The sequence below is a fragment of the Aptenodytes forsteri genome, unplaced genomic scaffold (assembly GCF_000699145.1).
Source record: "Aptenodytes forsteri isolate BGI_AS27 unplaced genomic scaffold, ASM69914v1 Scaffold271, whole genome shotgun sequence".
NCBI lineage: Eukaryota > Metazoa > Chordata > Aves > Sphenisciformes > Spheniscidae > Aptenodytes > Aptenodytes forsteri.
The window spans coordinates 83,883-96,768 of record NW_008794602.1 but is presented as its reverse complement, the minus strand read 5'-3'; the positions used below and the strand labels follow the sequence as shown (position 1 = coordinate 96,768).

The 12,886-nt window shown below is 43.3% G+C and overlaps 1 protein-coding gene across 1 annotated transcript in view; it reads left to right on the top strand.

The window, feature by feature from the left end:
* The window catches only part of GALNS (galactosamine (N-acetyl)-6-sulfatase), a 45,180-nt gene that overhangs the window by 17,684 nt on the left and 14,610 nt on the right, over positions 1 to 12,886 (top strand). Inside the window, exons 10-11 of the mRNA XM_009273067.2 lie at positions 1,633 to 1,735; positions 10,312 to 10,433. Of these exons, the coding sequence (XP_009271342.1) occupies positions 1,633 to 1,735; positions 10,312 to 10,433 (225 nt within the window). The remainder of the gene's footprint in view (positions 1 to 1,632; positions 1,736 to 10,311; positions 10,434 to 12,886) is intronic.

The following is a 12,886-nucleotide window of genomic DNA, read 5'->3' as shown; positions in this document are numbered from 1 at the left end:
TCCCTCGGGGGTGCTCATGGCTTTTTTCCCCTTTTTCCCCCCCCCCCCCAGACCTGACCAGGTCACAGTTTCCACAACCCCAAAAAACTTTCTGGAAGATGCAGTTGTTGTGTTCTTTTAAGCTTAAAAAGGAAAAAGTGAATGGGGAAAAAAGAAATTGGCAATAGCAGAATTTTGAGTACAAGCTGTGATCCTCTTTCAAAGATGGAAAATATTTTTTTAAAAAAAAAAGCAAAAACCTAATCCCCACACCTTCAATCAAAGGGGCGCATAATAGCTTGTCAAATAGTGAGTGTTTATGGCAAGGAAAGAGGAGACTGGCGTACTTTGTGGCATATTTGTTTGGGCTTTTGTTAATGGGACTGATTTAGATCAGGTTCTGCACTTTGGCAGATCTCTCAAGCTGCCTTTATTTCACCGGCGTTTCAGGTATGTCGAGGATGCAGGAGTGGGCTCTGCTGGCAGCAGCGTTTGCCCTTTGTTCACAGGCAGTTCCTGGTGACAAAGGAGAAAGGCTCATTGTTTGTGCGAGGAACCTGCAGGGGAGGCTACAATTTTAAAATAGAAGAGATCTAAGGCCACTCCTGTCATTCAGACGTGGATATTTTAATCTTATCTTGCATTTAGGGACTGTTTTTTCAAGGTGGAATCACCAGAGTGAGTAGTTTTGCCAAGTGGCGTCTCTGAACAAAAGACAAAGATGTAGGTACCCTACTGACAGTGATAAACAGCTTCACGATCTCATCCTGTCAGCAGCCTGAAACAACTGGAGAGGAGAGCTGACTAAGTCTGATGTCCTTCTGTGATGAGCTGCACCAACAAATCAACCCCCTCTCCTGCAGATAGTCTGTTTCAGTAAAATTTTGTACTGTTCCCTCAAAAAGCAAGAGCGTGTTATTGGGGAAACCGACAGGAACATTGCTGGGATGCCCAGGGAAAGGGTAGCGCACGTACACAGGTGCAGACCAAATGCTCTGAGTGAGGTGCATTTCTCAAACATATTTTTAATTAGGAAAACCTCTGCAAAAAAATCGCAGTTTTCAGTGGTATGTTTAGATGATGCAAAGGGAGATTTTGGGAAAGAAAATGGACAGGAGTTAAGCATGTCTGGCTGCCAGGTTTTTCCATATGGGGTTTTTCTGAGATGTCATCCAGAACAGGCTAGCATCTGGTGTCCTCCCCGGCCACCCTGTCCATGTGACACTAAGGGCACATAGCTTGGTGCTGCCGTAAAGAGGAGGCTAAGCATCACATATTCTGTGAATCCCCGTTTCTCTCTCTCTCGCGCGCACACACACGCCGCTTCTGAGACATTTGGTGTTTAAATCGGCACGCTCTATAGGAAATAACAGGGTCTGATAGTTCAAGGATTAACAATCACTGGCAGCCAAGCTGTATAATGTTTCATTCTTGCGCCCTGTGAGCTCTCAACTTGATGAACACTTTTAAAAATGTTAATTGAAAACCTCGCAGTGGAGACTATTGGGAGGCAGCCTGTTTCTGACTGATAGCCGAATCGGAAGTCAGACGCCATTAAAGTGTTTGTCTCCCTTATCAGCGAGGCTGCTGCGGCGGTGGCTGCCCGGGCCCATCGCGTTGGCATTTCTCATGCAGTTTTGCTCTCCTTCTCAGGCCCATATTCTATTATCGTGGCAACGAGATGATGGCGGTGAGAGTTGGGCTTTACAAGGCTCACTACTGGACCTGGAGCAACTCCTGGGAGGAGTACAGCAAGGTAACAGGACACCGACCTGCACCCTGGTCTCATTCATTCTCCTGGGGAAAAAGAATCCTTTAAAGCTGAGTTTTAAATTGGGGAATGTTGCTGTGCACTTGCAAGCCAGCCTTTTATTCACAGCCTGTTAAGAGGCAAAATCTGCTGCAAAATCTAAGGGGACTGGTGTCACAGCACCCCTCTACTGAAGTTGGAGGCAAGCAGAGGAAAATGAGCAAAGTCGGAGTTGTTCTGAGAAGTGCTCCCTTTAATCAGCACTTAATGCCCCTTAATACTAAGCTTCTTCCCTGCTGAATTCTGAGCTTTCATGTGTACCCTCACAAAGTTTGGAGTCCAATGCCCAATTGATCACGTGTCTCACAATTTCTAGTTAAAAGACCTGGTGCCCTGAGCTATTTAAATGGAATAGGGATGGGTTTGTTGTGGTGGTGTTTTGGTTTTTTTCTTGAAAGGGAAAAGGAAAGCCGTAGGAACCGCGCAGTGGAAAGAACAGCAGTTGTTGAAAACAGTAGAGTACATGTGTTTAATCTATTATCAGCACTTTTGCGAGCCCATATCACACTGTAAGATGTTTTACATTTTATTTGCCAAATAGGCACAGCTTTTGTAATTTCCTGGCTGATCTTCTCACTGATGTTAAGCACTATTATTTTTCTTCTTTTGTGTCTTTCTTGCCTCAGACCTGGGTACTAAACTCTGGGGCATTTCTTGAACGGCAGGTTCACACATGTGCCTTGCTGATTATACCTTTAGACATGAACTAAATGCATTATGGCACAGCTCTCGGCAGTTTTGACAGCAGGCTGGTATTGGGGAGGGATTGTTTGTATGATTTATTTTTTTATGTCTTTTTTTTTTTTTTTTTAACTTATGGTGGGTCCTCAAGGCATCACAGGTGCAGAAATAAGCGCTGATGACATTTGTGGATATAAAAGTGCATGGTTTCTTTCATTGGGATGTCCTGGGGGTAGAAGGAAACATCAGCTCCAAGGGAGTCATTTACATTCAGGGCTGTAAATATGTGCATTTGTCTTTTTAAGACTGTAATGCTCCAGGAGTCAAAGTTTCTGTTTTACACGGAGTAAGGAGGAAAGGAAAGTTGGCTCCAGAAATGCACTGCACGCTCTGTCTCAGTGCTAATTCTACGCAGCTGAAATGAGATAATGTATTTGTCTAGGTTAGTATGCGAGTAAAACCCATATGTCACACGTGGCACAGTGTGGAGGATTTTCCCTGCGTGAGAGACACTGGGAGCTTGTATGTACGTGTGTATGGGTATATGAACGGGCTTAGAGGCATGCTTTTCCCATGTGCATGGAAGATAATGTCACACACGAATAATTGTTCTCCATTGTAATATAAGCACATACACACACATACCTAGCTGGGAAATAAATAAACGTCTGCGTTGATCTAAACTTATTTGTACATGTCTGAGTATGTGTATAGCCGTGATAATGGGGACCAGTTACTCATTTCAGAGGCTCTCCTACTGTGAGCAATGGCAGTTGTGCAATTAAGGAATATTTATTTCTTTCTAAGTCTTTGTTTAACTACTGTCTGATAAAAGTCAGCAATTATACTGTACATCAGAGAGATTATTAAAAATTCACTTGCTTTCCTGCAGCTTGTATCACATGTGGTTGATGTGGGTAAAATTGGAGCGCATTAGTGGACAGACTAGCCATTAACAACATGCAGAGGAAGCTGAGGCTGAAATTTGTTCCAATTCTCCTCATGTCCTCAAGCCATTAATTACAAGCCTTGCAAGTTTAAAAATAGAAATAAATCAGAGTGCTGAACAGTTCCACAGTTCTGAGTCCTGTTTTAGGAGTTTTGTAATCTCACCTTACAATACAGTTGCCTCTTTTCAGTGACTGGTGTTCTCAGCTGTATTGATGTTGGACTATATTTATGCTGCCAGAATCAAAAAGGCCAATTTGTTTGCTAATTTCATTTGAAAAATGTATTTAAATACATGCATGTGTGTGGCATTAGGAATTCTGACTGCTGGCAGGTTTGCTGTTCGATAAGTTTGATTTGCCATCCCAGTAGAACTTCAGCTAATGAGGCCTTGTTAATTGTATGATCTTTAGCATGGGTCCTTACCTTATTGTGAGTCCAATGTGATGATTTATTAAACTTTCAGATAAGAAACTCTCTATGTCTGAAGGTCCAAACTCAGACCTGGAATAAACAAATGTATCTGGTTGGCATGTCGTCCATTTGAAAGAGATCTGAAGTTGGCCAGGTGTGTCAAAACAGCTGTCTGCAAATTTTTAAGAGGTTTGTTTTATGGGTAGTTGAGTATCTCATTATTTTGACAGATACGTGGCACATTTTAGCCAAACCTCCTTTCACTTTCAAAATTCCCTTGTTAATTGACAGCGTGGGAAATCATTGATACAGAAAACTTGCACTGTTTTTAATCCACGCTTTGTGCATTTTTGTTTAATTTTTAGATGAGATTATACCATTAAAGCAGCCAGAACCACATTTTCATGTTGCTATTGGAAAATGTGAAACTGGTGCATGTCCTGGGTCTGTTTAGGACTACCATGTCTTTCAGGATTATCTAGAAAGAGCGTGTGCGATTTTGGCCTCTAACCTGGAAAGCTATGGGTTTGAATGTGGTATAAGTTAGTTAAGTAATAAAGTATGTATATACAAATAAAAATGTACCAGAGAGAAGCAGCTTACAGAAAGCAAAGCCTAGGAAAGCATTACAGGGATATGAATGCTTCTCTCCCTGTGGCACTTGGAATATTTACACTGGAAAGATCCCATGCAAGCAGTACACAGGTTTACCGTTGTCTTAGACTCCCATGACATTAACACGCCCTTACTGGTCTGCATCCTCTGCCTTATGGCCCGGGATTAAAATTTGTCATCTTTCACAAAGATGAAGTGAGCTGTTCTGTTCGTCCTAATTTTTGTTTGTTTGTTTTTTAACCCCCAAGCAATTCTTTTCTAGTCTGACTCCTCTCATAAACTTGTAGTCTTTCTCAGTGCTGGAGGATACCTTGATGCTGTCTTTTCTGCTTACTTGATTACTTAGGTAACTTGCGTTCTTGAATTAGTCTCTTGAAAGCATAAAGGGAAGGCTCACTCAACAGAAGCAAGTGAGAGTAAGCGCTCTGTGGGACATTCTTCCTGTAGATTGCATAGGATGCTTATTTGGGTCTGTTTACCTGGCTTCCGTCTCCTTTCGTATAGGCAGCTCATGTTTAATAGTTTGACATATCTGACATTCAAGAGGTGATAAATGGGACAGAGGTAGATGAAAGGAAACTTTACTTGAAAAATATGTTTGTATTTTTAAAGATTTTTAAATAGTTTGGTAGAGGGAGAGAAATCTTCACCCTGCACAAGACCTGAGTCCCTGTTGCTCAAGGACTGGTGGATATCAGAATGTAAGCTCTTCCACCATCTTTGACCACCTTTCTTCTTGTAGCAAAAATCAGCAGTGATAAAACCAGCCACATGTGTTGTGTGTTGGAGCAGAAGTAAGAACTAAGGATAAACGTGGGGAGCTCCCTCTCTTGTATGGCATAAGACATGCAGGACTTTTATTGGAAGTCTCCTGTAAAATGCTGTTCTTGTTGCTCTCATCATCCATCCTTTTAGCCTGTAAGTCATGCTTGTTCATTACCAAATTTGAACTGGATTGCAAAGTGCATGACAAATAATGCATGTGAACTTGCGTTTCTGTTTTATTGCTACTGGTGCCCACAGCCACGATGATGGGTGCACAGCTTCCCGTTCCTAAAATACGAACGCTCAGAGTCTGCATTGTTATGAGTTATATTGTCCACTGGATTGAAGGGAGAGGTACATTTCATCTTCCTTGTTTGGAAGGAGAGGTCTGAAAGGGGAAAAAATGGGTATTCCCTATGGATCTATCTGAATAGCCAGCAGGTCCTTCAGGAATTGCCTAATTTAATGCTATGTAGAGGAGGCAGGAGCACGAGCTAGCAGGAGAAAGGAAATTTCCTTCTCTGCCTGCCACAGAGACGATCCAGCAGAGAATAGTTCTTGTGCCCTCCAAGAGCAGTGATGCAAGAAGGGGAAAAAAATAATTAAGAAAAAATGTGGAAAACGCCCTTTGGTTCATTGGAGAGTGGCTGATAACATCAACCTTTCTGCTGTCAGCTTAGTATCTTGTTAGTAGTCTTCAGTGGGTTTTTCAGGAGAGCTCCTGTGCCTTTAAAGGATTGGTGTAGGTGCCTGCCAGAAGACCCTATTTTTTCATGTAAAATGCCAAAGGGGTTATTCCTGCCGCAGCCTGTCTGATTGCCCTTCTCCTCAACGTGAAGGGATCGATAAAGCCTTTTCTGCAAGGGGGATGTGAAGTCAAGTAGAACCTCACAAATAATGACATTTGATTGTGGTCCTCTGAGCATATGAGCTAGCCATTGATTGCTTCTGCTTCAGAGCCACTGGAGGCTTGCTGATCTGCCCATCTTCTGGGGTCTCTTCCAGACAGTTAACACATTAGAAGCAATTTTTGTTCAACGGGGTTGAAGCTTGGCAGTCACACTTTCAGGTGTCTGGTCATTCAGAGCTCCAGCTTGGGAGGCTTTTGCTGGGAATTGCCAGGAGAGTGAGACCAGCCACTTACCCGTGCTGTGGCAAACAGCAAGAAACAACATTCCTGGCTTTAATTAACTGCTGTTCTTTTTCTCCTTCCAATATTAATACAGTTTTGCTGCTCTGGGTTTTGTGTGGCGGAATGAGGAGACATGACCAGGAGACAGACCCCAGATTTGCTGCGCCACTATCAAAATCTGCAGCCGCTTGTCAAGTCGGAGGGATCTGGGATAGCGCCAGGGTGACGAATTGCCAGAGGCTTACGTTAACACAAGTGGTGATTCCATCACTTGGCGGAGAGCCCAAACTGGCAACCGGCTGTATTTGTCTCATGTCTATATTGACATAGCATCTGTAGTCCATTTGCTCTGGAAATTAAAGTATAAGCTGTGCAACCAATAGCCGCTAGATCTTATGAACGGAAAAACAATCCAGGTTACACGATTGCTGGGGAGAAGGGCAGAAAGACGTGCTCACTGAAAGGTTTACCTGATGTGCAGGAATTTTTTTTTTTTTAAAAAGGATTGCTGGAATTTTTCCTATTTTTTTTTTTTTTTTTTTTAAAAAAGGATTGCTGGAATTTTTCCTACGGCAAACAGGTCTGCGCGGTGGTGCAAAACGCTGTGCCTATGCAAGAGACCGGGTGCAGGAGCTGAGCTATTTCTGGTTGCCATCTGATGCTCTTTTATGGGCTCCCTTAGACGTGCTCTAGATAGGATCTTCTTGTTTGGCATTCATGCTTTTATAATTGAGGAGAAAAGATCCAAGAATTTGCTTAAACACAGGGAGTGACCTTTCTACTCTGTTTGATCAGTGTTACCTGTAAACATGCAAATTACCTTGGATAGCGTGCAGAGTATAATATTAGGCACGTGCTTTAACTGGCTGTTGATCCCCTGCATATTGTTATTAACAGTCTGCCAAATAAATAGCTTAAAGGAAATAACAGCAGATGAAGTGGTAGTTGATTTGGGTTTTGTTATCCTGGTGGGCTCTTCTCCGACATAACATATCTTTACTTTTGGGTGAAGTTCCCATCCTCTTGGCAGTGCCAGAGAGCTGAAGCTGGCCCTTTCTCGGCGTAAATGGGGAGAGCTCCTCTGCAGCCCTGGAATGATGTGGCTTTTGCTCCAGCTGAGAACCTGGCACGTTTGCATTTATTGTTAAAGCCTGCAGTGTTCTTGGGGTCCATGGGGCATGTTGTCAGCTCAGGCTTTTACAAGGGCAGGGGGGGAGAGTTTAACGAAGAGCAAGAAATGATCCAAAATGGTGACATGATTTAAAATTATCGCCTAGAAGAGAGTCCCCTTCCTCACCAGGCTTATTGTCCTGCAGCCTGCTTGGGGTAGCAGAGCGGGAGGGCAGCTCCTTCTCTCCCATCAAAGACATACACAAGGAGTTTTGGCATGTCCCTCCGCCCCAGCTTCCAGTACCACACGTGACCAAATTTGCACGCTCTCCAAGCGACCAGAGGCATTGTCCAGATGCTCCGGAGTGTGGATTGTCTCATCTTCAAATACTTCTCAAATCTCAAGCAGATTTAATTTATACTAGTTTTGCTCCAGAAAAGAAAAGCAATCCAGACTTGGGGATCCCAGACTTTCAGTTCACTGGTATAGCTGATTTTTCTCTTTCCATCCTGACAACTGAAAACGCTTTGACTTACAAATAAAAAAATGACATAGAGTTGTGGATGATAAGTTAAGGGACAAAAGACCAGGCTCCTCTACCTCTGTCTGTAGTGTATTACTTACTGTGATGCTGGACAATGCCTTGATCAGGGTGTGAGGATATAATTTTACCTCTTATTTTTTGCTCATTTGTTGATGAGCAGGTAGAAAATATTTTAAGCTCTCTCTGTAGGTTGAATATTGGCAGTCACACAGTACATAAAAATAATAACAGTCCATTTTATTTGTGGAGATAAAGTTGAAAGGCCTCAGAAATTTAAAGGGTGGTTTCAGCCATATTTTAAGAGAGTTATTTATCAATGTCGTAAAAAGGTATGCTTGTTTTTTTTTTTTTGCTTATTTTATTTTTTCCTCAATAGACTACTCTTCAAGAGGGCATTGAGTGCTTAGATTAGAAAGACAGATAGCTCTTGGCTAGTGGCATCAGGCAAGTTGTCGCAGCACGCACTTTCCTAGGAGTCTTTGGGTCGTAGCCTGGGCCGTGTTCTGGAGTCTCAGCTACAAGGATTTTATAAGAAACAAAAGATAAAATGTAAACAGAGCAATGTATAAACAAATACCCAAGAGACTAAAATCTTCTTTCAAACTAAAGCATTTGCAGCCGAAGAGCATTGTACCAATTAGCAGGCTCTTAATTAAATTGCTTGTTTGATTTGCATCCAAATTATAATTTGGATGTTATGTAGGCTTTGATACCTTTTCATTAACTGTTCCTTTTGAGGGGAAAAAAAAATAAATCTATTTTTCACTGTGTGTTTCAGAGGCCTGTGGCATCACAAGGTGGAAAGGTCAATCATTTTTGTATCCATTTAAAGTCCATTATTGGTAGGTCACTACAGCCTATCAAGCAACTCTCTTATTTTTCCAGTCAGTGATTCAGGAATCTATAGCTCTGTGCAGATAAATGGGATTTCATGGGCTTCTAAACTTCTTGCTTTATTGAAAAGCAGAATATTAACTGCTCCACTGACCAGCTGTCCATTAAAAACACAGGATATTTTTAGAAAATTGTTTGCCAATCAAATCCGACCAACATCTGTAGAGAGCCTTTTCAGTTTGTTTGTTTTATAAGCAAATGCTACAGCTGCTTTCCCACCTCTATTGAAATATTCCCATTTACCTTCTCTCCATGTCTCTGTCCGTGTCTCGGGGCATTTTGAGGTATTGTAAGGAGCGCAGCGTGTTAGCTGGAATTGTAAAACCGAGCTTTAACAAGTCCATTTGGTGCTAGTCCTTGCTGGTCTATGGGGCCCCCTGCTTTATTTGCTGTTCAGTGAAATTAGTGCTTTGCATTTTTTGCTATTCCCAGGGCTTAAATGGGTTCTGTTAGCCCTCAAGACTGCAGGCCAGGCCCTAGGTGATTAGGGAGCTCGACACCTGGCTAATAACCGGCTGGGCTTTGGGAGACGCAGCCTGGCAAGGCGTGCAAAGGCAGATGCGGAGAGCTCGCCGCTCTGGACTTGCGAGCAGGCAGCTTGCTCTGTCCCGCGGTGGCCAGCAAGCACTTTAACCCGTTGCTGCTAGCAAAGGGAGAGTCCTAGTACTTGTGCCCTCCATACCCACTGCTGCTGCTGGGGAAACCCCGACTTCTGACCCCCTAGACTTGAATGTTAGTGGCAGAAATGTCTCCAGACTTACTACACTTCTTCCAGCCCCACTCTCATTCCCAGGTGAGTGCCTCGGGTGAGACGCTATAAATCAGATCAACAAATGGACCCATTTCTTTAAAATTAACCAGATTTGCTTTGTTCTTCAGTGAAACAGATCCTTCAGGTCTGGTGTCAGGTGCTGGCAAGCTGAGTATTCAGGGAGGCTAGCAGGTGCCCGTTGCCTCTGAGGGTGATGCCCTTTGGTTTGGCTGGATGTTTCCTCTGGGACTGTTACTTTTTGATCAGAACTGCCAAGTGATCCGATCCTCTCTGTGTTTTTCGAAGCCATAGAAATCCAAGAGAGAAGATCCTTTCCACGTGCAGAATTCTTATGATTAAATGGTTTCTCCTCTGTCTTTTGTTTTGCCATTTCATTTTAATGAATATTTTCTAGAGATTATATTTTTTTATAAGGCAAAAACGTAAGGCCTGCTCCAGCTTTTATGTCAGCGCAATGCCAACATTGTCACCTTATTTTACCCCATCAGATCAGAATCCATTTTGCAGACTGAAGTGGACCCTCAGTTTAAAATAATTATGGGTTTTGTGGGTATATTGGAACAAGATGCCGAAGAAAGTGGCATCAGCTAAAATTTTGCTCCCTCCCCTGCTTCACCCTTGATGACCTCTCTCCTGTTCACTGCAGGGCATTGATTTCTGTCCTGGGCAGAATGTCTCTGGAGTGACAACACATACACAGGAGGAGCACACTACCCTGCCGCTGCTTTTCCACCTGGGGAGGGACCCTGGAGAGAAGTACCCATTAAGGTGAGCCAGTTAACGAAGATGTGAAAACTCAGCACTGTCAGTGTGTGCTTTATATAATTCATTTGCCTTGGTAGCTGCTTCTTGCAGTCTGCTTGAAAACTGTCCCAGAAAGCCATTACTGGTGAGAGTAGTAAAGAGGAAGGAACAAACCTTGGTTTTCAAATGGTCAAGCTAGATGGATGTGCGCATGTCCATGGCTCGACTCGTCAGTCTGGTGGTTCTTGTTCTGTGTCCTACAATCCCTGACGGAGGAGGCAAAATGCACGCTTTTGGACAGGACGGGACTGAGTGCAGGGCAGTCGTGGAATAAAGCAGTGGCGCTGGTGAGCGTGTGCATTGGAGCTGTGATTCTCTTTGTGGTTTTGGGCTAGGGAAGAAATGTCTAGTGGTCTTTGCATACTCTGCGGTGTTTTTCCTCTGTGCATTGGAATCTGTGGAAGGCAAACGTGGTAACCTTCCAATCTCCTAGCCCCTGCTAAAGGAGCTTCTCCAGAGGGTCTTTAGCAAGCGGACTTTCTGCCCAATCCTGTTCCCTCCTTGGACACTCCTGGCTGTCCAAATCCATTTTCCTATAAGCCTACTATTTTAACATTTATCTCCGGCACACACCATGCCCTGAGAGATTTCTGTAAGGATTTATGTAGTCATCAGCCAGCACAGCCCGCATATAAACCTGCCACCTCCAAAAAAGCTCCCAAGGTGTCCCCACCTCCCTCCCACCTTCCTTCTACTGACTGAGTTTTACCCTGCGGCAAAACTAGCTTCAAACATGCTAGCATGCAGCCTCAGCCCTCACCAGTAGCTCCAACTTGGAGAATGTGGAAATAAATAAAGAGAAAACTAGTGCTACTGTGACTGCCTGCACAGAAATGGTTTTGTGCAGCAGCTTTAACAGAGAGATGTTTTCTGAGCTGACAGGACTGCAATTACTCAACTGTTTTAAATAATTGAGTGGATACACTCATTCCATTACTTTCAAAAGAACTGAGCCTGTGCTGTCCACTAAGTGTTTTCACTAGAGAGAAGGGGAGGAAAAATATTTTCACTTCTCTCCTCACTTAACAGACAAGCACCCTAGAGGTGCATTACACAGCGTATAAAGCTGTTCAGAAGCCCAGCACGTTAGCTCTCGCTTTCTATTGCGTTTCAGCACTAATGAGTGAAGCAAATCTGCAGCTCTTGTATTTTAAATTCAGCTCAGTGAAACTACGCTATCCGGGTTGGGATTCTGGATGAGAATATACCCTGTAATAACTACTTTATTTTAGGAAGATGAGTGGATAGAAATGACCTCTTTTTCCAAAAATCAAACACATGGGTAGTATTAAGTGAACTGTAGTGTGCCTACTGTTTGTGTTTCCTCTGAATTTGAGGGAGAGGAGCTCTTTCCCAAGAGGTGTTTGCAGGACACCTGCTTCCCTGTTGTTTAGATGTTCCTTACCACCACCATGGATTGAGCATTGAAATAAAGTCCAGTGCTACATCTGCAATCATTTCTCCTACAGTTCCGTTGATTTTTGGACACTCACAAGCTGTTGCTTTGCTTGAATTTTATGGCAAGATTATGACATGGTTATGGAAAGCTGTGATGTTGTTTAATATGCAGACCCTAATAGAAAGCCTCTTCTTAGTAAATGAATCTTCCTTTCTGCAGCACGTTCTGTTGCTATTGTCTCCTCTCTGGTCACAATGGAAAACTCGGGGAAGTGGGTCTCCTATATCAAATGTGGTAATTAAATTATCCTCATTTGTGGAGCTGTTACTGTTGTGTATTTTTATTTAGCTTAATTATCCCCCTTGGCAGACAGCCTGTTGGGATTCCCAACACTAATGTTTCTCAGAAGGGAATCCAGCATTCTCCTCCAAGCACGCATCTGTCTGTCCGTACATGCTGGGTGTGCTCGCACCGCTTGTGCTCCAGCCCGAGGTTTGTGTGTGTTCGCAGTCCATGTTGGCCACGCTCCTCTGTTCATCCTCCTGCAGCCCTGGAGGAACAGGGTGTATCGTACAGCTCTTTCACCAGCTTGGCTCTTCTGGTGCGTCAGTATGTTGCCAAAGCATTTAGAAAAATTTGCGTTGCACCCCTGTTTTATTGGTACCTTTCCCTCTTTTATGTAATTTACTTTTACCAGTTCAATTTGTTAAATCTGTACTGGATTTTATTAGTTCTGCTGCTGCTGTGAAGGAGCAGCATGACACACCGATGTCCTGTTCTCTCTGCCTGCTTTTGTTCATTTTTTATTTCATTTATTCCTTATTTTAGTGCAGCCCTTTCTTCTCCCTAAAATTATTTTCATTATCTGTCGTATCTCTTGATTTGCATTAGTTTGGAGTAGGATCACATGCAAAACCACCAGTAAGAGGTTTCATTGCTGCGCGTGAAGGCCAGGCGTCACATGCACCTGCAGAGAGATTTACTGCTTATATATTGGGCTCCCTCTAGGATCTTAGGG